General features: G+C 50.0%; 2 protein-coding genes across 15 annotated transcripts in view; one reads left to right on the top strand and one right to left on the bottom strand.

The window, feature by feature from the left end:
• The window catches only part of NDEL1 (nudE neurodevelopment protein 1 like 1), a 79,127-nt gene that overhangs the window by 41,986 nt on the left and 11,067 nt on the right, over window positions 1-26,074 (top strand). The window contains exons 9-10 of one of the 7 annotated variants that reach the window (XM_038536848.1): window positions 904-938; window positions 4,109-5,341. The exons of 4 other annotated variants lie outside the window; for them this stretch is intronic. In XM_038536848.1, the coding sequence (XP_038392776.1) occupies window positions 904-938; window positions 4,109-4,116 (43 nt within the window). In that variant the 3' untranslated portion in view covers window positions 4,117-5,341. Of the gene's footprint in view, window positions 1-903; window positions 939-4,108; window positions 5,342-14,205; window positions 14,330-26,074 lie in introns of those variants that run through there. 2 more of the 7 variants (XM_038536846.1, XM_038536847.1) reach the window with 2 other exon arrangements.
• MYH10 (myosin heavy chain 10) overlaps window positions 9,927-26,074 on the bottom strand; it is a 120,672-nt gene continuing 104,524 nt past the window's right edge. For 5 of the 8 annotated variants that reach the window (XM_038536839.1, XM_038536840.1, XM_038536841.1 and 2 more), the window contains 9 exons: window positions 24,487-24,699; window positions 22,999-23,160; window positions 19,753-19,881; window positions 16,571-16,659; window positions 15,706-15,829; window positions 15,415-15,623; window positions 13,864-13,972; window positions 12,429-12,601; window positions 9,927-11,593 (listed from right to left, as the gene is read on the bottom strand). In XM_038536839.1, the coding sequence (XP_038392767.1) occupies window positions 11,449-11,593; window positions 12,429-12,601; window positions 13,864-13,972; window positions 15,415-15,623; window positions 15,706-15,829; window positions 16,571-16,659; window positions 19,753-19,881; window positions 22,999-23,160; window positions 24,487-24,699 (1,353 nt within the window). In that variant the 3' untranslated portion in view covers window positions 9,927-11,448. The remainder of the gene's footprint in view (window positions 11,594-12,428; window positions 12,602-13,863; window positions 13,973-15,414; window positions 15,624-15,705; window positions 15,830-16,570; window positions 16,660-19,752; window positions 19,882-22,998; window positions 23,161-24,486; window positions 24,700-26,074) is intronic. The other 3 variants (XM_038536838.1, XM_038536837.1, XM_038536836.1) reach the window with 1 other exon arrangement.

Here is a 26,074-nt window from a genome sequence, read left to right on the forward strand (position 1 = left end):
ATCCCCACTCATGTATTAACCTACTTCTTGAATCATGTGTGTCTAGTTGCCATATTCCTGAAGCTAACTCTCATGGTTTGGCTGTGTTTATACTTCTTGCTGCTTTGCTTTGATTCTGGCTTCCTTCTAGCCTGCCTGGCTTTAAACCTGTTGACTAGATAGTAAAAATCAGGATGGTATGTACCAGCTGGGACAGGAAGGGTGGGGGTATGTCCCAGTCCTCAGCTCCATTGTTGAGTCTGGCAGTTAAAAGAAGAAATGCCATTTCTTACAGAAGCGTGTAGAAGCGTGTAGTTTTGAGTTTTTATCATGAGAGAAAACTCATGCTTGCCCTGCCTTTCACTCCCAAAGAGTGTGTCTGTAGCACTCCCAGAGACCTGTGGGGAGAGTTCATCAGGGGAGGTACGTGTGCATGCTTGTGGACATGCATGTGTCCACTCCGCCATGCCCCTCCCTCAAAGTCCTGTGATGCCGTGAGGCTTGACCACGTGAAGCCAGATGATACACCTCCTCATTAGATATCAGCACATGTGGTTTGAAAATAATCTAAGTTTTGGTGGTTTGAGGGCTTCCTAGAAATGGTTTTATCTAGTCTGTGATCTCTTCTGCCAGTTTTTAGAATGTGGCTCGCTGGACCTCCTTCCCGGCATTGCTCTGTGTCCTCCAGCCACTGACAGCCCTTCGTGTCACTTCTCTAAACCTCATGTGTAGTACGGTTACTTGACTTCTCTCAAAAACATTTTTTCATCATCATTTTCATTCAGCAAGTATCACTTACCCTGATTCTGTAAGCCAGTGTGATTTTGTTTGGGCTGTGTGTACATGGGCATAGACTGATTGTAGGGCATGCTGTGAAAATAGTGCTTATATTACTGTTTAATGTCTTTTCCTTTTTTTTATTAGGCAAGAAAAAGTCATATTTCCCACGTTGTTCATGGGTAACTGAATTTGTTTGCTGTGCTCTTTTTCCTTCTTTCTCAATGATGGTGTGTGGTGTAAGACGCATTAACAAACTGGTTTTACTAACTGCATGGGGCTGACTCTGCTTTAACCAACTTACAGCCCGTGAGTGAGTTTTCAAGCTCCTGTCTGACCTGACTGTACACCATTATTACCAGTTCAGCTGTGCAAAACGGAAGGAATTCATGGTGTAGGGGTCCTGGGGTGGTTGTGACTAGCAGACCTGGTGGTGCTCCTGACACGGGGTCGGAGCTGAAGTGATGCTGCGAGGAGTCTGGGCATGAGGGTCAGGTGCCACTGTCGGGCACCGGGATCACATTTGACTTGACTCCAGGGGAGAGCAGGGTTCTTCCTGTTGCCCAGTCTTCTGTTTTCTCAGAGCAGGCGCACCAGTGGGTCATGGAGCCTTGCTGCCTGGGAACTCTCCTCTGCTCGCTCCTGTACAGAGATGATAGATGGTGACGTGTCTACCTTTTCAGGAACATACATTTCAGTCTACAGAGCTGCTGGAGCTTGCCTGAGCCTCCACTCTCCCGTCTCGCTAGGGTGGCGGATCAGGAGTGTGTCTGCTGGTACTCCCACGTCCGCTCTGTCCTTCTTTCATCCTGTCCTTGCTGCGTTCTCGGGTACACCTGCCCTTGCTGCTAGGATGGGTTTGGCCTGGTGCTCTCTCTGTCACGTTAGATGTGTTCTCCTGCTGACTGGCTCTGTGACTCCTCACTTCTGTTGCTGTTTTACAGCTGCCCCTGTAAACAGAGCACTGTTGCTGTTTTACAGCTGCCCCTGTAAATAGAGCACTATCCTGTTCTTAGCTAGATTATCTATTTTTCAGACTCTCGAGCTAGATTGAGCTAGATTTTGGTGGTATGACCATGACATTTCATAGCTTCTGAAACCTTTTTTGTATAGCTGATTCCCAGATCTGCTTCTCCATCCTTGCGTGCTCACTCTCCATTCAGTCCTGTGTTGTCCACTGGGACATTCCCCTGCGGCTCTTTTGCTGCTTCCCGAAACCCAGTGTGGTGAGTGTAGAGGCTTTGGTCCTCTTGGAACCCCTCCCCCATTGCACAGCTTTGCAGTTGGAGGAAGGGACCTCACCAGACTGCTGCTCCCACCCGTAGGGTCAACCTTCTTCTTCTGGCCGTTTACTTCCCATTCCTCAACTCAGGGGATGGGTGCTAGGTGCATGACCCTGGCAGGTGGTTATTCTGTGCTCCATTGGACATTCACATCAAGAATTCTCACTTCTGTCCACAGAAGGGAAATTGCCTTTCGAGTGTCCTGTTCTCCTTTTGTTTGCTTGTGTGCTCTGCTGCTTTTTCCCCATTAGAGTGGAGCTGTGTCGGGAGCAGGAGAGTTCTTGTTTGCTGAGGCCTCTCAGGTGTCTGCTGGCAAGGAGGAGCCGGGGAAAGGAGAATGTGACCCCGGCATCCACTGACGCGTTCAGGGGGTGACCTCGGGCTGGACCTCTGCTTGCTTTGGTTTCTTTAGCGGTAGAACAATAGGGATGAACTTGATATTTTTTAAGGTCCATCTAGCTTGAAAATGTGGGAATGCCAGCCCTAGAACTACTGCATGTGGGGCTGTTCTTGTGGGGCTTTTTGCATGCCCCTGTGGAGCAGGTGCTAGGTTCTTCTTGGTGCCCGGTGGGGCTTGTCCTGCCGGCTGCCATGCTCTCAGGAGCCGGCAATATGATGTTCCCGTGTTTAAATCTGAGGCTGTGTGTGAGGCCTGCCTTGTTCCCACTGAGGTTCTTGGACCAGCCAGACAAGTGGCAGGTGGGGCTTATCCTGTGAAGGCTGCAGGGGCATGTGGGGTATGGCCCCCAGCCCAAGAAGGGGTGCATCACTGAGGGAGACAGGTGTGCAGCAGGGAGAGGTTATGGGCCTTGGAGCCCCTCCTGTTGCTTTTGGCCTGGGTGTGGGGGTGACTTGCCTTCCAATCAACATCTACATTCTTTGTTCAAAGTAGTCAGGGGTCATCTGTCTCTCTGCATGTCTGTTCCTCTGAGATTGCACTTCCTTCTGCAGTCTGTGAAGCAGTTATCTTTGCAGGAAATGTGTCTGCCCCCCCCACCCCGCCTTCTTTTTTTTTTTTTAAGAGAACCTCTCTCCTGAGCCTGTATTCAGGTCCCTAGACTCCTCCCGGGGAGCAGGTGGGAGGACAGCGATGGCTTGTGTGGTGCAGTGCAGCCCTACAGTTGGCTGCACCTCCCAAATTGGTAGTGGGGCAAATCTTCCCGGGAAGGGTTTTTGTGTGAAAGGGCTGAAGTGGCTTCCTGAGAGAGGTTCTAGACCTGCACTCAGTCCCTCGCTGCTTCCCTGGGTGGCGTAGGTGGAGGATGGGGTGGGGCCAAGGGCGGGGGGCAGGGCACTCACCGCTCTATTTGGCGTTGTTTGCCAGACAATTTAACATTAGTTATTTTTCTCCTCTTTATTAAGATATTCATGTACATTGTAGATTTGGAAAACAATAAAGTGGGAAATAGTAAACAAAATTTACCCACTCCCCAGATGGAAGAAAAGTAACTGTTGTTAAATTTTCTGTCTGTAACATGATTTTCTGTACATATATGTGTGTCCATGTAGCCCCCTACATTTGTAGATTTAGCTACAGAGGAGTGATGTCCATATAAGAGGTTGTAGTTTAGAATCTAGAATGTATACCATTTAATTTTTTTCTTTCACATCATTGAACCATATAGTTTGGTGACCTGCTGCTTTTTTTGACCTAGCATTGATTGCATTCTGAGTATTTTCCAATGCTTTTAAAGAACTCGAATTTGTTTTTAATGGCTGCGTAATACTCCTCATTAATTGTATCATTTATCTAGCTAGTTCCCTACTGGCAGACATTTAGACCAGCTCTGGAGGGCAAAGTCAGGGCTGTGTGGCAGTGGCTGGCAGGATGAAGTCATCGAGAAGGGAGCACGTGATCATGTTGCTCTTGGACCTCAGATTTCTCAGGTCTCTGTCCAAATGATGCTTTCCAGGCAGCCACTCTACCATGGGCCAGGAAGAGGAGTAGTTACAGAGAGCAAATGCGTTTCTTGTTGTGAGTCGAGTGATATTAAATGACCGTTTCTCTCTCTCTCTCTCTCTCTTTTTTCTCTCTTCCCTTCCCCTCTCTGGTCCGGTCACCCCCACAGGGCAGTAAACGGCTTTGACCCAGCGCCTCCTCCTCCTGGTCTGGGCTCCTCACGGCCGTCGTCAGCACCGGGTATGCTGCCTCTCAGTGTGTGAGTGCCCGGCCTCCAGGTGGGGGCTCCTGCCCTCCTCCAACAGCCCAGGATGCCCACGCCTCACCCCTCGGTGCCTGGGCCCAGCCTAGGCCCCTGCGTCTGCCTCCCCATGGCCGGCAGAGGGCAGGCTGCATGCAGTGGCGGCTGCCGGGCCCTGTCCAGCCCCAGGACTCTGCGCGATATCAATGCTGGCTCTTTTCTCTTCTCGCCGTGGTGCCGTTGGTTTCACATGATTGCACTTTTGTGGGTCACAAGGTGATACGTACGTGTATTCCTTGGTCACTGGATGCAGAAGTACCCATTCATCACACCTGCCTCATAGCTCCCACCCTGCTGTACTGATAGGATTTAGTTGTGTTTAAGACATTGCAGATCTTCTAGAAGTTCTCCCCCAGATCAGGTCAACATGTGCCCTCTTCCCGAGCTCCCACCCAGGCATCTCCAGTGCTCACGATCATGTGTCCCCAGCTCCACTCTTCCCAGTTTGGCCTGTTGCTGGCACAGGGTCAGGAAGGTCACTGAATTAGGGAACGTTTTCTGCACCTTCTGATTTTACTTTAGCAGTTATCATTCCATAGACTTGCCTCCCAGAGCAGCGAGATGCCCATCTGGACCCCAGGTAGCAGGAGCTGCTGAGGCCAGGGCACACACGGCGCTGGGCCTCCTCCTCCACGTGCCTCCACATGGGGTGCAGGGGCCACCTCCTCGCCAGCTTTCTGGTCCTTCAGTTAAGTGACATCTTTCAGAGCGTTTTGTTTTGCCTTCGGAGGGCCTGTCTAGTTGTGTTAGGAAGGGTCAAGTGGCCTGAGTCAGGGGCTGGCAGGCGCCGGCTCCTGGGAGGCAGACCGGCCATACGTGGTTGTTTTTGTGTGTCCTTCGATTACTCTCATGCTGCATTTACTGTTTACATTTGTTTTATTGTACATAGGTTTGTAAACATTATTGCCTAAGATATTTGTATATAACTTGGGCTTTGTAGCTTTTATTTATTCAGAATTCATATGGCATGTTCATGACTGATGGTGTCCTACTCTGGGCAGCTGTATAGGATCATCATGTGGTTAAAAGAGAAAAAAAGAAAATACTTCCCCTCAAAAAAATCTTTTAATGTGGAAACAATAAATTTCACAGAAAACAAAGGATGGAGGGTTGCTTTATTGGGTTTCTGCCAGCCCGAGTACGAAGACTTGGGAGTTCCAAAGCCGGGTTCAGACCTGCTGCTTCTGCTCTGACACAGGCATGTGGATGGACAGCAGCCACAGACTGAGGCAAAGAAAAGTCCAGCGGCTTCTTGAGGTGTCTGGTGCTCCTAGCCAGCATTCTCATGCTGACCCCTGGTGCTGGTTTCTGCTCGCAGCTGTGATTTCCAAGAGTGCCCTGAGAATGGCCCAGCCTTGCGTGACAGTTTGGGAGGAGGGACTGGGACGTTGAGGGAGGCTGTGTGCTAGGTTGTCGATTCAGGAGCCAGTTGGCCTGCTGCACTGCCTTTCATGACACGTGTCTGTGTTCTGGGAGTGGGAGTTACCTGGGTCTGGGCTCCTCTCCTCTTTCCTAAAAATGGAGGCCCGGTGAGGAGGCATCCTTGTCGGTCATTTTCCTGTGACCTAGAGCATCTCTGAAACCTGCTCCTACGACTGTTCCAGATGAGACCTAAGGTGAATATGGTAGCTCTTTTTCAGTTTTAAGGGAGAGCACTAACCTTGAGTGACTATTAACATCGTGGATTTCCTTAATAGGATATAGTTCTGAGAACAGAACACAGCTTTTTAGTGCTGGTGTCTGTGGACTGAGTGGGGTTTGTGCCATGTGAGCTTAGGATTTAGAGTCCCGAGTCATCCTGTGGTGCTTCTGTCTGCCGGGGCCCACAGGAGTTATGTTAGGGTTTCCTGTCAGCTCGAAGTCTTCCCCGAGGGAAATGAGGGGATCAAATTTGCTGCCCCCATCCTGCCCGGGTCATGATTGTGGGTAGGAGGCCTGGGCAGTCATGGGTTCCCTGGCAGGTGCTTGGACTGCAGTCCCTTGAGAGAGGTCTGAATGAACTCAGAGCCCCACTGCTTTCTGTAAGTGGACGATGGAGTTAAGAAACACTTTCATTTCAAAAAATAATGATTGCTTTATCCAAGGGAAAAAAATCAAATTCCACTGTCACCTAGAATTTAGGGGAATAGGTACACTTTGGTGTCACCAAATTATCCTCTAGGTCTGTGGTCCGTGTAACAATGTGACACGCTATGAAAACTCTTCTTTTTTCTCCTTTTGGGAAACTTGCCCACGGTAGTAAGAGCAAATAAAATAATCTCGATAGCAAATAACATCAATGTCTCATGGCTGGGGAATGGTCAGGATGACTTATCCACAGGGCCATTGTGTGCAGATATGCCAATATATGGGAATGGAAGTGGCTATTGGGAAATAGTGGACACAAATGAATGGCTTTATTTTCAGAGATTTTATTTTTTTATGAGAGACAGAGCGGGGCAGAAACACAGGCAGAGGGAGAAGGAGGCTCCCTGTGGGGAGCCCGATGTGGGACTCGATCTCAGGATCCCAGAATCACGCCCTGAGCCAAGGGCAGATGCTCCACCACTGAGCCACCTAGGCATCCTGATGAATGGCTTTATTAAAAAAAAAGAAAAGAAAAAAAGAAAAAAAGATGCAAATGTTTTGTGAGTCCTCTAAATTTTTCTGTAAAGTTGCCCAGATTCGGGATCCCTGGGTGGCGCAGCGGTTTGGTGCCTGCCTTTGGCCCAGGGCGCGATCCTGGGGACCCGGGATTGAATCCCATATCGGGCTCCCAGTGCATGGAGCCTGCTTCTCCCTCTGCCTGTGTCTCTGCCTCTCTCTCTCTCTCTCTCTCTGTGACTATCATAAATAAATAAAAATTAAAAAAAAAAGTTGCCTAGATTCATTTTTTTTTTTTTTCCAAATTCACTTTTTAAAATGGAAGTAATGAAATTGGTTTTCCTGGATTGTCCAAATTGGCCTGAAGACCTGGGGTGAGAAGCTTGGAGATTTCAGCCAGTAGCACAGGGCAGGGGCTCTCTGACCTGCTGGGTGACCAGCTATCACCCTTGAGGATGTTAAAAATACGGGTCCTCCCAGGCTCTGCCCCTGTACCGGCCTAGTGAGGGGCAAATTTGCTACAATCCCAGACCCAGCACTTAGGAGGCACACCTTTATTTGGTGAACCATTAAGGAAAATGTGCCAGTCAGAACCATGGAAACTCTCGTTTATAAACTTTTTATATTTACCGAAAGAGCTTTACTTAGGCTTTAGACAGATTTTCATATCGCACTTCATAATTAAAAAGTAAAATGTAAGAAAAAAAAAAAAAGTAAAATGTAAGAGATATTCCTAAAACTTTGCATTGTGATTTGGTGCTCTGAACGGTTTTGGCCAGGTTGTCTCTGTTTTCCCAAACTGTTCTCTGTGCTGTGGTGAGTGCTTGGGGACACAGCACTTCTGGAAAGCGTATTCTGCTGTCGGCTCCAGAAATTTCCTCCCAAGCTTCTGATAATCAGTCTGCAAGAACTGATGGGCTCTCTTGACCTTACCAGGAGGAGCCCAGCCATGGCAACCATGGCACAGTGGCCCCCCACTGATGGCCATTGTGGGAGGCCTGAGATTTCACATATGTGAGAACACGGGCATCTTAGAACCTATGCGGTGTGGTGCTTGGAGGGACGGAGTGCTGTTTCCATCAGACCTGCTGTGTCATAGTCTGTGCCACATGACATCACTAAATGAGCTCTGGTGACATCCAGGCAGCAGGGGCAGAGCCATTAGGCTCCTTTGGAAAAAAATAGATCTCGCTGGCATTAACTAATCAAACGTGAATTCTAGTTGTAGTAAAGGTGGAAGGACGTGTTCACACTCTTGCATAATTACAGCTACTGTGGTCTTTGGCATCATCGTGTCCATATATCCTTACTGAGTGTTTCATACTCGATTTCCAACAAGGAGATGTGTCCCATGATTTGCCAGGTTCCCAAAGGCCAGCTGGCTGCACCAGGAAATGGGAGTGCCCCGCCTGGTCCTTGCAGCCGGCACAGGGCACAGTACCCCAGCACATTTGGGAAGGCTCCTGGTGTAGACGCTGCCCTCACAGAGTGACGAGGAAGCCTGTGTGGATAGGGGCTCCCCTCGAGTCTCAGCTGTGGGCTCTCTGTCTTGCCTGGAACCCGGGGAGAGAAGTCAGCCTCTCCACTTTCTTAAAGGTTCCATCCTGTGGCCTGTTGCAGCATGGCTTTTGTCAGGTTCCACCCGGACAGGACACGGTGTTTCCTGGAATGTGACAGACGTGAGCGCTTTAATTCCCTGGTCTTGACACGGACCCATGTCCCGGCAACACTGGCTTCAGGAGGCAGGGCCACAGGTCAGATCCAGAGCCATAGGGAGGGCCGGCCGGGAGGTGGCTTGGCTGTCTGGTTCATACTTCATCTAAGGTGGAGTTTCCAGGGATGGGGCAGATTGGTGACGGTAAGGGACTGTGACAGGGCTCTGGTCTGATGTCTGGGCTCCAAAAGTATACCTTCTGGCCAGCCCGGCTAGGAATGGGTGTGTTTTCCTCAGTAAAGCAAATGAAGATGATCCCTGGAACATCTGCTGTGATGTGGTGGGGACAGACAGGGCATTTCGTGTGGGCAGCAGAGTGAACACCCCTGCAGAGCCTCAACGCATCTCCGCTCCATCTCAACAAGCACAGGGCCTGAAGTCTTCCTGACGACGCGGTGCACTGCCGCTGGGTGGCAACCCGCTGGCTTCTCTGAGTCTCCCAACACACTGGGAGCCCAGCTCCCATAAACCCTCTTCCTGGGGCTCTCAGTGCCCAACAAAGGCTTTATGAACTGCCTTTCCCTGGACCACGAAGCAGTGGTTTTTCACGTGAAGTGAGGTTCCTTCTGGTTAGCATCTCTGTAGAAACAGGAACTGGGGCAAGTCCATGCAGATCATGTTTCTCCTGACTAGGCTGGCCCAGGACAGCTAAGCTGGCGGCAGACAATGCTGGCGTTAGCACCCCCAAAACCAGCCAAACAGGGAGGAACTCTTACTTTCTGAGGGAAGCCAGACACACCTGGGTAAGACCCTAGATACAAGGGTGAGGACACGCGAGAGGGCATCCTGCACTTTTGCCTGTGTTTTTCACATCCCCACCATGGCCAAGCAGCATGGCCAAGCAATACCAGCCTGGCCTGAGAACATCATGGAATATTGAAAACAACAAAAATCCGCATTCTCTGTGGGATCGTACGTTGTCCTAGTGTTTCATTCCAGACTATCTGAATTGGCCCACACTGGAGAGGCTGCTCTAGGATCTCCCTGAATCCTCCCCCAAGCATCTTCAGCATGCATCCTGCCCAAGAGCATAGTCTGAAACAAAACACGCTGATCTAGTAATGAGCTGCGCTGGTCCATGACCAGAACCCTCCCGCCGAAGGGTTCATCCTGCAGCCCTAAATGGCTCCCTTGTCCACTAACGGCTGGGTGTCTGGCCCCAGTGGCCCTGTCCTTCCCCCACACATCTGCATGCTGAGGCCACTGCGAGAACAGGACTCGGAGCCAAGACCGCCCAGAGAGCTAGCCTGTGTCTGCCAGATTCTGGGACCACAGCGGCCTCAGCAACCGTGGGCCTGGCCTCTGCATTTTTAAGTCTGTGGGGTGCCCAGCCTCCAATCAGATCACAGAAGAGAAGGTGAGAAGATAGATGCCACATTCACGTGATTATTCTTGTTTATTGAGGTCTGTTTATTTTCAACGGGTGCTTTTTCCTCCAAGTAAACAGAGCAGGCGTAAATATCTATAATGAATAAATTTATTGTCTTACAAAAATCATTGTCTAGAAATATGGGAATACAAGAAAAAAGATATTTGCAGTCAGGTGTCTGGTGGTCAACAGCCAGTACAATTCATAAAGGGGGAAAACCAAAGATTCCAAACCCACATGACAAATTCTTCCTAACAGGTGTTAAAGCTTTTAACCCAAAAGGTTTGTTTTTCAAGCACGTTGCAGAGGATCAAGGATTTATAATTAACACTGATTCATTGTCACTGAATGTTTATAATACCACTTCGACTAGAGAGGTACATGATATGAAGCACAGTTGAATTGTTACAGAGGCAAATAATATATTTAACATTGTCTTAGTACTGTAGTGTCTAAGGCACTTTCTGTAATGTCAGTTTGCTTAACTATCAACCAAAAACAGAATGCTAAATGTTCACTGTAACACTGTCCAGAGGGAAGGAGAAATGAAAAAGGATTCACATCCACTGGCATATCAACATTCAGGCAGATGGCATCTGTTCTGGAGGATCCGTAAACCTCCCGGACAAACTTGGAATAAGTGTGGGACACAAAACCAATATTTTTCCATTTTGGGCTCAAAGCAGTGGCTGAATTTGCAAGGTCAGCATGCGAGCCTGGCTGGAGAGGGAGGGCCCCCTACTGGCCCCGGTGAGTGCCCTGTGGCTGCTTGCTCCTGGGGCGAGAGGGCAGCGTGCTGGCCAAGCCAGAGGGCGTGGGGTTGGCGCGACGGCTGCCACCTGCGGCTTCGTGGCCGCTGTCCCTTCAGTGCACAGGCCAGCCCTGGCCGGGGACGCTTCACAGGAAGAGATGCGGGGACAACCACCAACTTGAGGGTGGGAGGGGCGCGGGGGCCCCAAGTGGATGCTGCAAACCCACCCCTCATCTTGCCAAAGCCCCCTTCACAGTTTGCTCACTGAAATAGTGTTGATCGTCATCGGAGGAAGGACAGGGAGATGCAAGTGTGGGTCAGGTTCCACAATGTGCTAAGAGACTCGACGTGGCTGAGGAGTCGGGGCCACATCAACACAGAACGAAGTTACCTGTCTGTAGACAGAGCGCATGCAGAGAGAGCAGCCACCATGGGGCTGCCCCAAGAACCCAGCCACTGGCCACGAGGATCTGGAGTTGGTCTGCAAAGGGGTTCTCTTAACGTGGATTATAAAATGGTCTCTCAATGAGTATATGGAAAATAGATGCAAGGAGGAGACTCTGCTGAGTAGGTGTGTGTTCTGTGTGTATATATAGAAAAAGGGGAGCAGTTGTACTTAAATCTGAAGCAGGATACGGTATGTGTGGGCTGGAAAGCCGTAAGACACGGTTGATCTGTCAGGAAGCCCAAAGCTTGCCCAGTTCCTAAATGTTGGAGGCCCCCAGGGCAGGCCGGCGCCAGCCGAGTACCTGCATGTCCCGCTGTGTCGCCTCCCCTGGCTTCCTGGGGCTCTACTCCGACTGCGGCGGCTGTGTCTCGTTGACGTCACTGGTCTTACTCTCCGTGTCATCGTCTGACAGCTCCAGGGAGGCTCCCTCGATGTGTAGCTGGCGCCGGCCCGATCGGCTGGACGAGAAGCTTATGGGGCCACCTCGTCTGGGGGACGGGAAGTGGACACGTGTGGATAAAGTTGGTGATGTGTTCCGCTGTCTAGGGGCCCCCAAACCTGCACCCCTTCCTCAGGACACGACCTGGGGATGGGGGGGTGGGATTCGGGAAGGCCCTGTGCTGCTCCAGTGCTACCTGGCCAGCACACAGCAGACCCCGGGCGGTGTTCAGAGGGCTGGGTGGCTGCATGCAGGGATGGGATGTGATGGGAACAGGCGGGGCTCTAGGGAGGGCAGATAGTCCTCATTTAGATTTTGTGGGCCACGTAAGGTCTGTTGCACATTGTTTTGGCTCTTGTACAGCCCTTTGTGAGTGTAAAAAACCCTTCTTAGCTCACTGTGCAGAAAGCAGGGCACTGACACACTTTGACCAACGGGCCACCATCCGCCGACACCTGTGCTAACCTGTTCTTGGCGGGGGCGATGGGTGGCTTTCACTCCCACCTGTCCTGTCCTCCCCCACTGTGGGAGGAGGGCCAAGGGCACCAGGTGGCACCAGGAGCTGCTGCCCTGCTTTTCCCAGAGGCTGGGACCTCCGCACAGGGATGGGACACCTGACCCGGCTCTCGGGCCTCCTGCCATCCTGGTGGAGTCTACTCTGCACGGCACAGAAAGGGAATGGGCCTGGGCCGCCTCTGTTGGAAATCCTGACCGGATAAACGCACAGCGATCCCGGAGCCAGAGGGAAGAACTACGGGGATCTGAGGAATCCTCTGGGCCAAATGCAAAGTGACAAATGCAGCTGTTTTCACAAAGCTTGGGGCTCTGCGACCTAGCGCCTCTTGTGGGACATCCCCACCCAGACCCCAACCCGGGTCGCTTACCTCAGCCGGTTCTTCAGCGTGCTGACCTCACGGCTCAGGCCCTCGTTGGCCTCCGTGGCATCGTCCAGTTCCCGCTGGAGCTTACGCCGAGATGCGTTGGCACGTGTGGCTTCCTCCTCTGCCTCCTCCAGCTGCCGCTTGAGCTGTTTCATCCTGGCGTTGGCCTTCTCCATCTGGGGGATGAGTCGCACCAGCCGAGTCAGACCAGATGGGAGAATTCGGTGTTGGCATGGCCACATCCCGAGCATGTCCCCGACAAATGTGTATGTGTGTGTGTGTGCGTGTGCACGCACACACACACACATACACACACACACGGCGGGGGTGGGGGGTGGATGGTCTGAGGCCTTCTCATCAGCCTGCCAGTCCCAGCACAGCCAGTGTCTACAAAGCAAACTGCTAAAGGAAATCTAATGTCAAATCCTATTTTCACCCTCGTGTTTTCGGTAGGGAAATACGTACAATTGAGTAGCTTCACATGAGTGACCTAGGGGATTAAGAGCAGGAACCGATTCCTGCAGAATACAAAAGAGCCAGAGAGAGGCACAGTCTCCCACCCCAGGAGGTGGTACAATTGGTTTTGTACCTCCATTAAGCACGGGTGTTTCGGATGTTACGCTTTGATTCAAGTACAAAGACACCCTGGAAGAGCGAATGCGAGAACTCAGCAATGCAGACGCCGGCCAGCGCCTCGCGGGTCGCTCACGTCTGCCCAGAGCTGCCCTCAGTGGCGCTAGGTCCTGGGGGTGGGATAGGGAAAGCCAAGGGCCTCGGCATTCTCCACCCCGGCCACCTTCCCTCCCAGCATCTGCAGGGGCCATGTGTCATCACAGCAGAGTGGGGAGGCCCAGAGGGAGAGCACGGGCCCCCCTAGGCAGCAGGCACTGTGGACCCGGCCATGGCAACCAGTCCCATTAGAGCAGCCCCTTGATGCTCAGACCAGGGTGTGGCTGGGTGCAGACGAGGGAGACCAGGTGGGTCCCGCACACGGGGCCAGTAGCCACCCCTGCCTCTGGCCAGTGCCCAATGAGTGCCGACGATGCCCAGGACTGTTTTCTGGGCACTTAGGAGAGTGAGTGTCACAGGCAGAGGTGTCCTCCCCCATGGGGCACACATGCTCTGGAGAAAACCGCTAACTGTAAGACTGCGTTCAGGCCTCTGGTCCAGGCTCCCCACTGCCTATGTTGGCTGCCCCGGGAGAGCCCTGAGGGCGGCGGCTGTGTCACAATCATCTCTGTGTCCCCTGCACCCCAGAGTGTCTGCTGAGGACAACGAACAGCACGTTTGCTAGAACACAAGTGTTAACGTTTCAAACAGCATCTTCATGTCGCTAGTCAGATGGTGACACTTGGGCTCATTGTGCATGAGTGTCCTTGCTGAGTAAAGCTGCTCTAGGGCGGGAGGCATCGTCATCCTCCTCTTTCCCCTTCCTTACCTGTTCTTTATACTGATCCGCATGTCGACGCTCATCTTCAACCTGCATGAAGATCTCTTTCAGCTTTTTCTCCGTGCGACGGACTAGTTTGTTGGCGGCTGCTCGTTCCCTATTAAAACGACCAACGTGTTAGTTTTGGCAACTCCAGAAATGATGGTGGAATGGGGAAACTATTTTTTTTAGTCTTTTGTCTCTGGAAGAGGACACACGCTGGAATGCCTTCCCAGACCTCTCTGACCACAACAATATAATTTACATGGCCCAGAAACTCTTCCTTTCTGATGTATCATATCCTAATGCAGGTGGGTAGAAAAAGCGCATTCGTTATTCCTTCACACACAGATGTCGATCGTGTTGGTGGCCTTCTGAAGATCACAGCGACCTGCCCCAGGGGCACCTGGGGGGCTCAGTTGGTGAAGCGCCTGGCTCTTGGTTTTGGCTTACATCATGATCTCAGGGTCCCGGGATCAAGCCCTGCATTGGGCTCCCTGCTCAGTGGGGAGTCTGCTTCTTCCTCCCCCTGCTCATCCGCTCGGTCTCCTTCACTCTCTCAAATAAAATCTTTTTTTAAAAAAATAAGCTACCTGCCTATATATTCAAATCTTCTGCAGATAAAAACCATAATCAGTCACTCTCATTACCTAACTTTTTAGCGTGGAAACCCAAACAAACCGATTTGTTAACTGTTTTAGGTTAAAATTCATGGGCTGTCGCAGCTACTAGTGAAACAGAAAAAAAAAAAAAAAAAAACCCAAAAAAAACCCCCCAAAAAACCCAAAAAACTCACACTCCCTGTTTAGTTAAAGCCAAGCAAGTAAGCATGCTTCCTGAAAGGCCCACGCTGGCCGTGCCGAAGAGAAGGAACTTAGTGCCACAGAAAACAGTCTTTTTTGTTCCTTCTCAAATGTTACCAAGAATGGCCAGCCCCTGCAGTTGGCTGGAAAGGGTAGGTCACAATGACTGTGATGGCAAATAAGCCCCATTCTCTGAGTGCAGTGGGGTCTGCAGAGTGGGAGACTGAGGAAGCGGGGCCCGGGCGGATGCTGGGGGCCCTGCAATCCTGGGCCCCCAGCTGCCCATCGGGAGGGCAAACGTGAAGCTCTGCTCTAACCCAGGGTGGGGTCAGTGGCCTCTAGAGCTGCCTGTGCAGCTCTCCAGATGCTTTACTACAACACAACGGGAAATGCCGAGCAGTCCTTTCCTATGGGAGAAGAAAAGCTGTTTGGTCAAACTGCATTTCCTCTCTGCCAACCAGCTGTAGCATTTTGTGTGATGTCAGCCACTTGGACATTGACTGGGGAGAGCACCTCTGGCACCCTAGGAGGTCAAGGGCACAGTAGGGTTAGCCCGCAGGTGAGCCAGCCGTCCCCGAGGGCTCACAACACCTCAGTCTCCCGTTCTGGGTATGTGTGTCCCTGTCGTGGCTTCCCAGGCTAAGGGAGCCCTTGCAGGGCCGCGGAGTGTGGGTTGTGTCTGACTCACAGGCTCGGCTGGGACCTGGCCTGCAGCAGATGCAGGAAGTTTGGGTTTAAGACAGCAAGACCTTCTTACTTGGCTTCCTGCTCCAGCTGCTCCTCCAGCTGCCCAATCTTGGCTTCCAGGGCAGAGATGGTGGCCTTGAACTTGGACTTGACGGCGCCCTCCAGTTCCTGCAGCTTGGCCTTCAGCTCCTTGTTCTGCCGCTCTAGCTGCTGGCGTGCGTTGTCGCTCTTCTGGGCGGCGCTGCGCTCAGCCGCGAGCTCGGCGTTCAGCGTGTCCACCTGGAGAGGAGAGCCGGGTTTGGTCACTCGGGCCGGCGGGCACCACAGCCCTTCCCAGGCGACAGGCCGCTGCGCGGGCCACCTGCAGCGTGGTCTTGCGGAAGCGGTCGTTGAGCAGCTCCATGTTGCTCTGCTCCTCTTCCAGCTCCTCCTCCAGCTGCGCGATCCGTGCCTCCAGACGCCGCTTCTCATCCAGCAGCGCAGACCTGGCCGGGGCAGGGAGAGAGGGAGATGGCTCAACACCGGGTCTGCCCGGCCTGGGGGTTGGGGTGGGGTGGGGGATGCAGGGGGGCTGCTCCACACCAGCATCATTCTTGATTGTTGACTTTCCCCCCGCTCCCGTCCCCCGGCCCGTCAGCAAGTCCTGGTGATGACACTTCCAAGCTTCCCATGCTAGTGAGGGCCCTGTCACTTCGGGCTGGACCACCTCGGTCCCCTTTCAGCTGGCCTCCCTGCTGCGCTCCATCTGCCCTCTGGAGACAGCGGCCATGGTGACCTTCCACAAGGGCAAAGTGACCCCAGTACGCCCTAGCTTAGATTCCACTGGGTTTCCAGCGCACTGAGATAAAACGTCAGCCCTCATCCAGGCTACACAAGGGATGTTGGTCTTAAGGGATCTGCTTGCCAAACTGAATGACCTGGAAGGTGAAGACTTAACTGGGTTAGTTTCAGGTGTATTTCCTTCCTGCCTAGTGTGGGAATGACTGACCCGCGGGGGTGTGACCTACTGGGTTGTGCTCAAGGCAGTTTGGAAGCCCAGCATCCTCTTTGCCCAGACTTGGAACAGAGGAGCAGACCAACCTGACTTCCAGATGTCTGATTGCCCGGCCTTCCCCGGGGGCAGTGGGCATGCCCCAAGGGGGACAGACCACAGGTGCCCAAGAGGACAGATGGGACTGCTCCAGGTCTCTAGCCCGCCCTGGCCCACTGGCTGCCGGGAGACTCACTTGCCAGAGGCGCTGTTGGCGATCTCGTCAGCCAGCTCATCTCTCTCCTGCTCGGCGTGGCGGCGCGCTCGCTCAGATGAGGCCAGTTCCTAAGGAAGATGAGATGGGATTGAAGCTCTGGTGAAGCATCTACTCCATGGTGAGGTCTGACCTTGCCCTGCTGGCTGCAGCCTCCGTGGATCCAGCTCACTCTGTGCCTCAAGCTGCTGTTAGATTTGAGAAACGAAGCCGGCCAGCCAGGCAGTGTGCTCTTGTCAACATCCTATGAAAAACTGACCCCAGAGGGGAGTCCTGGTCTGTGTAAGCGCTTTGCTGTCACTTCCAATTTAAGAGACAGCTCTATTCCTGCCCTCCTGAGAAAGCTGGGGTTTCTTAATCACAGACTGAGCATGAACTTTATTCAAACCCAGAACTAGACCAGCTCATGGTCTTGGCATGACTCTGTCACATACATGGATACATGGGTCATACAGTTTGGAGGAAGGACACTAGTTAGAGACCAGAAACATCAAAGGCCCCAGGAAACTGGGCCGTTGTGTGGCACAGTCAGGATCACAGTGCCTGTGAGGAGGAGGGGGGCGAGTGTGAGGCCTTGGGCTTTGCCATGAGCAGGGCCGCCTCCTGAAAGGGCGTGGAGGGGGTGCAGGACACACGGTTCTGCACCTGCCAGTTCTGCAGGAAGAACGGCCCTGTGGCAGCCCTTCCATGGATTTGTTTGGAAAGAGGACCTGCCCCAGGAAGCAGCCAGGGCACATTTCTCACCACCTATGGGTAAAGGCAGAGCTACTCTCAGGATGTGAGAGCCGCACCATTTCCCTGAGCGTATGGATGAAGTGGCTTGCCAAGTCTAAGGCTGGTCGACAGTGGAAAGTCGGGGTCCTGACACCTCCCTATCCGGTGTCTCTTCCCCTGCAACTGGCCTTCCTAAAAGATCTCTATTTGACAAGGGCACAGCTTTAAGATGCCTGTGGGGCAGGGCTGCATAAAAAGGATTTCACCTGTGTGCGTGGCATGCAGGTTACATTAGTGCCCAGGATGTAGGCCAAAGGCCCTTGCACGTGGCACAGAGTGAGCCTGACTGTGAGGGCAGCTGGTAGGATGCTCTGGGCCTGACCCAAGGGCCTTAGGTGCTCCATCCTCCCGGTCCTAGCAAGGGGTCCTTCCTGTCCACCTGCTGGGTGCGCTGCAGACAAGAGAGAGGGGAGGAGCCTGGGGCCTGTGAGCTGAAGGACAAAGGGGTCTGGGGGGGGAGAGAGGGGGAGAGAGAGAGAGAGAGAGAAAGAGAGAGAAAGAGAGAGAGGTGGAGGGAAGGGTGGGGCTTGCTTTCTCTGTGGGATGGCTTCTCCCTCTTGCAGCAAACTCCTGTCTGAAGGCCTGGAATACACACTTTCTGAAGAGGCTGTGCCGCTGCTGGGCTTGGGTACGGAAGCAGTGCCCTGGCCCTCAGGGCCCCGTCCCCTGTGTGTGTAGCCCTGTCAGCTCTATCATGAGCATCTACTTTTGCTGAGGAATGCATATTCTTTTAAGCACTTGGAGCATTTTTAAAGATGGACCACATGCTAGGCCCTAATGCTGCTCTGCTCTCAATATTCTTAGCCATGATGCAATAAAACGGAAACCAGCTATAAAAAGCAAAAAACAAAACCAAACAAAAAACAAAACCAAAAGTCACATATTGGAAGCTTATACCACACTTTTAGACTATTCATGGAATAAAGAAGAAACCATCATTGAAATTAGAAAAATTTAGAACTAGGGGCACCTGGGTGGTTCAGTTGGTTGAGCAGTTGAGTGGGTGATCTCAGGGTTGTGGGATCGAGTCCTACATCAGGCTCTGTACTTAGTGAGGAGTCTGCTTCAGATTCTCTTCCTCTGCCCCATCCACCTCTCACATACTCTCTAAAATAAATCTTTTTAAAAAATTTAAAAGATGGCAATGAGAGCACAGATTTTTGCAGGACACAGTGAACACAGGAGAGGAATTTCCAGTGTTCTAGGAGAATGAGACGAGAAAAGCCTAAAAATTAATGTGTGCAACTCAAGAAGTCAGAAAAAAAAGATTCAAAGGAAATAAAGACAAGAGGGGGAAAAAATCAATTAAATTGAAAATAAAGAAGGATCCAAACCAAAAGCTGCCTCTTGGAGGAAGCCAAGGGTCTGCTCAGTGTTTACTCACCTGGTCTTCAGTTCCTTCCATTCCGAACACTGAGGGAATTCCCTTCCTTTCTTGCAAGGTCTACCCCTCATTTACAGTTGTCTTTGCTAACACCAAATCCAGCATTTCTAGATGGTGGTAGCTTTTTTCTCATATTAATTCGTAATCACATCTCAACTTGAGTTGCTTTTATCTTTCTCAATTGGAATAAATTTTGATCACTGTTTATACAGAAATGTGTGTACACATTGAGTATGTTCCTTTGTATGTCAGTTAACCTCAATAAAACCATTAAAATGTGTGTATGTATTCTGGTGTGCCCACCATGGATAGAACCCCAGACCCTCTTTAGTCCCTCTTTAGTACCCCTTCTTTAGTCCCTCTTCCTGAGAACTTACAAACAAGATAAACGAAAGAATCCATCACAAGATGATTCACTTAGGAACTCAATGAAACCTACTTTTCCCCTTGTAAGCATCACATGCATAAACAGGGCCATCTCAGGACACTAAGATTAGAGTTAACAGTCCTGATGCTTACCGACACTACAGAAACACCACTGCCTTTGTTTACACATGGAACGAGGCCTGGAAAGTTGCCTGAGCAAGTACTAATCCACCCCTCAGCCTTTGGTCAGGTAGAGGATTGTATATGAGCAGTGTCATAGGCTGGACTGAGTGGTAAGATGGTCCAGTATCTTATTACAAATGGGCAGTGAAATTGTATACTAGGCTACAAAGACAGTGACACGTATTTCCTTGCCCTTGGAGAAATTTTGAGGGTAAATATTTTTTTTTTAAAGATTTTATTTATTCATAGAGACACACAGAGAGAGAGAGAGAGAGAGAGAGAGAGGGGCAGAGGCACAGGCAGAGGGAGAAGCAGGCTCCACGCAGGGAGCCCGATGTGGGACTTGATCCAGGGTCCCCAGGATCAAACCCTGGACTGCAGGCGGCGCTAAACTGCTGCGCCACTGGGGCTGCCGGGTAAATATTTTTTGAATAAATGGATGAATAAGTACACCAACCTCCTGCAATTGAAGGATTTCTGCTTCCAGACTCTTCAGTTTCTTTTCACTCTCTTTGGATTGAGCAAAAATCTCATCCCGGGATGCACGGGCTTCTTCTAATTCACGTTGGTAATCCTTCATCTGAGCCTAAAATTAAGTGGGAAGAAGGTTTTACAATAGTTTTCATTGTTAGATTTTAAACGTGTATTTTTTTTCAGATTGTAAAAGTAATATATAGCCATTGAAAACATAAAAATAAACGGAAATGATGAAGGTATTACATGAAAACATTTAGAATAATATCCCTTATTAACATGGATGCAAAAATCCTCAGCAAATCCCACAACAAATTACGAACAGAACGGCAAACTGAATCCATGAGCATATAAAAAAGAATTACACTGTATATTTATATACCATTATATCCCAACATCCAAGTAGGATTTATCTGAGGAATGCAAAACCTAAAAATGAATTAGTATAGCGGTAGGATCATCTCAAAAATGCAGAGGCAGCACTGGACAAAATCTAAAACACCCTTTCATTATAAAAACACTTAAGGAAATAAATAGATTTCCTTTAACTCTGATAAATGGCAGCCACAAAAAACCCTAGCTAGGGCAGCCCGGGTGGCTCAGTGGTTAAGCGCCGCCTTCAGCCCCGGGCCCGATCCCGGAGACCTGGGATTGAGTCCCCATGTCGGGCTCCTTGCATGGAGCCTGCTTCTCCCTCTGCCTCTCTCTCTCTCATAAATAAATACAATCTTGAAAAAAACAAACCCTAGCTAATATCATACTTAGTGGTTCAAAGACTGAATGCTTTCCTCCTAAGATCAACAATGAAGCAGGAATGTCTGACTTTGCCACTTTTGTTTAACACTATCGTGGAGAGTCTTGTCAAAGTAATTACATCAAGACAAGAACCAAAAAAAGACATCCAGATTAGAAAGGCTTTAGGCAAAAATAACCAGCTTGATTTGCTGATAATATGATCTGGTATACTGAACATCCTAAGGAATCCAGCAAGGTTATAAGATACAAGATCAGTATACAAAAATCAATTGTATTTCCATACACTATAAACATTCCAAAACTTAGGAAAGCAGTCACCCACCCTGATAAGCATCAAAACCAGTAAAATATTTAGGTATAAATTTAGTTAAAGTATAAAGTATAAATTTATACTTTATAACTATAATTTATAATTTATAACTAAATTTATAAAGTATAAATTTAGTTATCTGACTTGCACACCAAAGATACAAAATATCACTGAAAAAACAACTGCTAAATAACTGGAAGGATCATTATGTTCATGCCCTGGAGGACAATACTGTTAAGGGTGGTCCTTTCCAAATCGGTCCACCTAAGTCAACACATTATCAACATTCAAGCTGGCTTCCTTTCCCTCTCATTACAGAAATTGACAAGTTGATCCTAAAATTCATATGGAATTATAAGGAACAGCTAAACAATCTTGAAAAAAGAATAAAGCTAGAGACGTCACATTTCCCAATTTCAAAACTTACAGAGCCACAGCAATCAAGACTGTGATTCTGGTCTAAGGAAAGACACACAGATCAATGGAATAGAACGGAGTCCAGAAATAAACACCGAAGTCTATGTCAGTAGATTTTTGACAGGAATGCCAAGACCATTCAATTTCACAAGAAGCATCCAGAATACATACAGATACATCACAACTCTGTTTATTAAATCAATTGAAATGAGCAGAGGGTTGAAAGATATTTTTCCCAAATAAGATAATAGGCAGAAGCACATAAAAAGATGTTTGTCATCAGTCCTTAGGGAAACGCAAATTAAAACTACAATGAAATACCACTTCATGCCCACTGGGATGACTATAAAAGATGGGCAAGAACAAATACTGGTGAGGATGTAGCGACACTGGAGTCCTCATAGTAAAACGGGACAGTCGCCATGGAAAGGTCTGGCCGTTCCTCAAGGTTAAACAGAATCACCATATAACCCAGCACCTCTACTCGTAGGTACGGGCATACCCGAGGATTGAAAGCACGTGTCCACACAAATGTTCATGAATGCTCACAGCAGCAGTATTCTTAGTAGCTGAAAAGCCAACCCAAATGGCCACAGCTGATGCATGGAAATGTGGTGCATCCATACAATGGAATATTCTTCAGTAATAAAAAGGAACAAAGCACTCATTCAGGCTACAGCACACGGAGGCAAAGCAGCCAGTCCGCAAAGCCACGTTTGCTAGGATTCCATTTATATGGATGTCCAGCTCAGGCAAATCTAGAGCGACAAAGTGGATTTGTGGTTGATCAGCGCTGGACGCAGCAGACCATGGTGCGGGGGGGACAGCTAATGGCACAGGGTTTCTTTTCAAGGGAGTCAGAATGTCCAAACTTAGTGGTGAGTCTGTACAGTCCTGTGAATATACTAAAATATACTCAAAATACTTTAAATAGGTAAGTCGCACGGCCTGTGAATTACATCTCCCTAAAGCCGTGACGTAAATACAGCCTAACTGATGTTCTCTACCACGTGCTTCATAACCTTTGTAATTATCTCATCCAAATAAAAGCTTTGTACTTAAGCTTTTTTAAAAAGCAGAAGGAAGCAAATAAATTACTCCTGAACCCATTATCCAGAGTTGACTTTTCCTTTTAATGGTTTTCCTAATAAGCACGTCTCTCTGGCCGGCTACACATGAACATATACACGTGTGTGGGCGTGAGCAAAGCTGCCCTACGCTGCTTCCTCACTCAGGCTCTATCGCCGTGTCCTTCTCCCCATCATCGAAATGCCTGGTGGTCAAATACATTTCAGCTCTGATCTTTGTATAAAAATACTTCTTCTCATCTCTGTATTTCGCTAGAACACATTCTTAAGATGTGGAATCACCACGGTCAGAGAAATGGATGTTTTCTAAAGCGTTTGTCACAAATGATCAGTGTCCCCCCAGAGAAGCTGTGCCTTTTACGAGAGAGGGCCCATGACATCCTGCCAGGAACTGGGAGTTATCCTAGAAATCACCTTGACATCATGATAGTGACAGCTGGCACAGCATTCAAGTAGCATGACCCCCCCCCCCCCCAACCCTGTGGCTGCTCTGTGACCCCCCGCTCTGTCCAGGACCTGCTAGGTGGGGCCACACACATCCTGCAGACACGACAGATACACTGTGGTCCTTCCAGCCTCTGTCCCAAGCCACGGCTCAGGTCATAGGCTTGGTCCCCACAGGGCCACAGGACACCCTCAAGGACGCGGCCACACATACCTGAAGCTTGCGAAGCTGCTTGATCACTTCGTCCCTCGCTTTGTTCGCAGCCTCAATCTGGGCTTCAAGGTCCTTCAGGTCTATTTCCAGTTTCTTTTTAGAAGCGACCGCCAGCGCTCGCTGCTTCCGCTCATCTTCCAGCTCTGCCTCCAGCTCCCGCACCTGGTGGGTGGCATTGGGTTAGGCCTGCTGGGACCCAGGTGTCCCCTCATGGGGCCAGGCAGCCTGTCACTACAGAGGGTTACTGTGGGGGGCTCCCTACTGCCAAGTAGGTATTATTAATGGAATAATAATAACAGCTGAACTGTGTTCAGAGAGGTCTTTAAACAGTGGTGCCTCATATGCACTGTTCCCACAGCCTACCCATGAGGGCACATGGGAAGGCAGAGTCCTTGGTTTCAAGGTCACAGACAAGGTGACACCACACAGGTGAAAGCTCGGAGACATTTTCATTTTCTTTCTTCGTATTTTTAAAAAGTTTTATTTGAATTTAGTTAATTAACATATAACGTATTATTGGTTTTGGAGGTAGGTCAGTGAATCATTAGTCTTATATCACACCCAGTGCTCATCATATCATGTGCCCTCCTTCATGGTCACCGGGAGATATTTTCTCGGGGTGGTTTCCTGCGGGGGCACTCAGGTGGCCTGTGGAGAGGCCCATGTGGCAGGGAGCTGGGGTCTCAGGCCAGGACCCCGGTGGGGGAGTGGGGGTGGGCAGCCAGCCTGGACGCCGGGCCTCTGGGCCAAGTCAGGCCTTCAGACAATGCACCCTGCCATGTCAATTTAGAATTCTGGACCCACAGAAACTGGGAGTTAAGTGAGTTCTGCTCTAAGTCACTAAGTCTGAGGTAATTAGTTATCGAGCAATAAATGGCTAATATATTAAATATCAGTACAATGAAAACAACAAATCTATCCCAGATCCAAGATTTGATACCACGAACTCCAAAGGACTGCCAAAATATCCATAATTTGTTTTTAAAAGTGAACTTAGAAATTAGACCTACATTCAGAAAAGTATACAAAATTGTAAGTGCCCAGCAACATTTTTAAAACCAAAACCAAAACCAAAAAAAAAAAAAAAAGAATCATCTGGCTTTTTTTCCTTTTCAAAGTGATTTCATGAGGACATGTGATGTCACCTTCAGAAAAGCGGAGTCCCCTCATCAGGTGTGTATGGCTTCTCTCCTTTACCCACATGTTTGCAACCAGTAATTGGAACTGTACTATGTATCCTCTGGGGATCCCACTGAGGAGTATGGAATAAACGGTAAACATTCTGGCTTGTAAGCATCACTGGTGGTGTTTGGGAAACAGGAAATCAAGAACAAGTAAGCTAAATTTTAAAGAATAATCAAATGATCAACTAAATTAGTTTTACTTCTGCTAACATGTTCTGACATGAATGGACAAGACATTGACCCACAGCCAGACTTCGAGAACAAACATGTTCCCATTCCCAAGACCATGCTTCCTCCCACCTACCTGCTTAACCAGGAGCCGCTTCTTCTCTTCATTCTGCTCGTCCCTGGTTTGTAAGTCCCTCTCAAACTGGGCCTTCATGGCCTGCATGTTGACTTCCAGGCGAAGCTTGGCGTCTTCTGTGGCCTGAAGCTCATCCTCCAGCTCTTCCAGCTGTGTCCTCATCTCCTCCACCTGTTGCTCCAGGGCCCGCTTCGATTTTTCAAGCTCGTGCACCTGGACCATGGGACACAGCAGGGAAGAGATGACCCTGGCAGAGCCATAGACAAGGACTAGGATAGCCATCTGTGTCGTCTTCGGTTAGAAGCCGCCACGCGGCACGAAGGCCGCTCTGGTCCCTCCCAGGCCAGCTTCCCCACACATCACGGTCCTTCCCTATCCTGCTCCGGCCTCCGCTCCTCCTCATTTTGGAGTAAGCCATTAGAGAACAGTAGGGAGCTCTTTACTGACGTGCTCTGTAATCAAGAGCAATTCTCCAGTGACCCTGAGGCCCAGTGAGCTCTGGGAGCCAAAGAACAATGAGAGGAGTGCGATGTCAGAGGTGCTGGTCTGCAGAATGGCCACCTGCCTGCTGTCGGTGTGTGAAAGGTGCTACGGTATGTTCCGTCTTGCTCTGGGCAAGATGGCTCGTACCAAAAATGCATGTGGAAGCTTTTACATATTAAGGTGTAGGCCCGTGAAGCAGCATACAGGTGACACAGGCCTGGGCTTTCTCTGGACAAAGATCCTCATCACCAACCTCCATCTACCGCTTCCACACCACGTCCCCTCTCATCTACCCCAGAGACACCCTGGAGGTAGCAGGTGCAGGTGCTGTGCTTCCCCCCTTGGGGGTTCGTGGCTGCGCCAGTTCTCATGCGGCAGCGGGACAGACGCCTGGCATGAGGCAGCCCTGCAGGTCTCCTCAGGGTCTGGTGCTTCTCAAAAGAAATGTCTGTGGAATTAATGTGTGACTGTTGATTAGTCTACATGACTAAGGGAAGAAGAAAACAACAGAGCACCTGGCTGGCTCTTGACCTCAGGGTTGTGAGTTCAAGCCTTATGTTGGGCAGAGAGCTTGCTTGATTAAAAAAAAAAAACAAATCCCAAAACAATGTAATTCCTCTATGTAATCACAGCCATTTCTGCTGTAGGTGGCCTCTTGTCCAAGGGGCTGATCCCCTGGGCTGCAGGAGACCCAACGGGAAGTTAGGATGGTCTTCCCCATTTAGGACGTGGCCAGAGAGCCCACATCCCATGAAAAGGAGACCTGATGTTTTCAAAGCACATGTGCCATAGTGTTGTGAAATAGGGGGAGTGTAATGTCCAGCCGGCAGATGAGCAAACCTGGGCTCGAGAGGTAAAGTGGCTTCTTCTGCCGAGAACGGAAACTGGGTGAAGAGCCGAGCCCCAAACCTGTTTCTGAGTCGAGGTCTGGCCTGGCCATCCTCAACACCTAAGGGAGGGACGTGGGGCACAGAGAAGTGATCACAGCTCTTGTGGCGTGTGTCCCAGGGGGAGGGCGGTATCACAGAAACCTTCAGACCCTGAATGAGTCCCCAAAACATCTGAAGCCTTCGGGGAAGATGGAGGTCTGGGACAAAGCTGGTGC

The sequence above is a fragment of the Canis lupus genome, chromosome 5 (genome assembly GCF_011100685.1).
Source record: "Canis lupus familiaris isolate Mischka breed German Shepherd chromosome 5, alternate assembly UU_Cfam_GSD_1.0, whole genome shotgun sequence".
NCBI classification, from domain to species: Eukaryota; Metazoa; Chordata; class Mammalia; order Carnivora; family Canidae; genus Canis; species Canis lupus.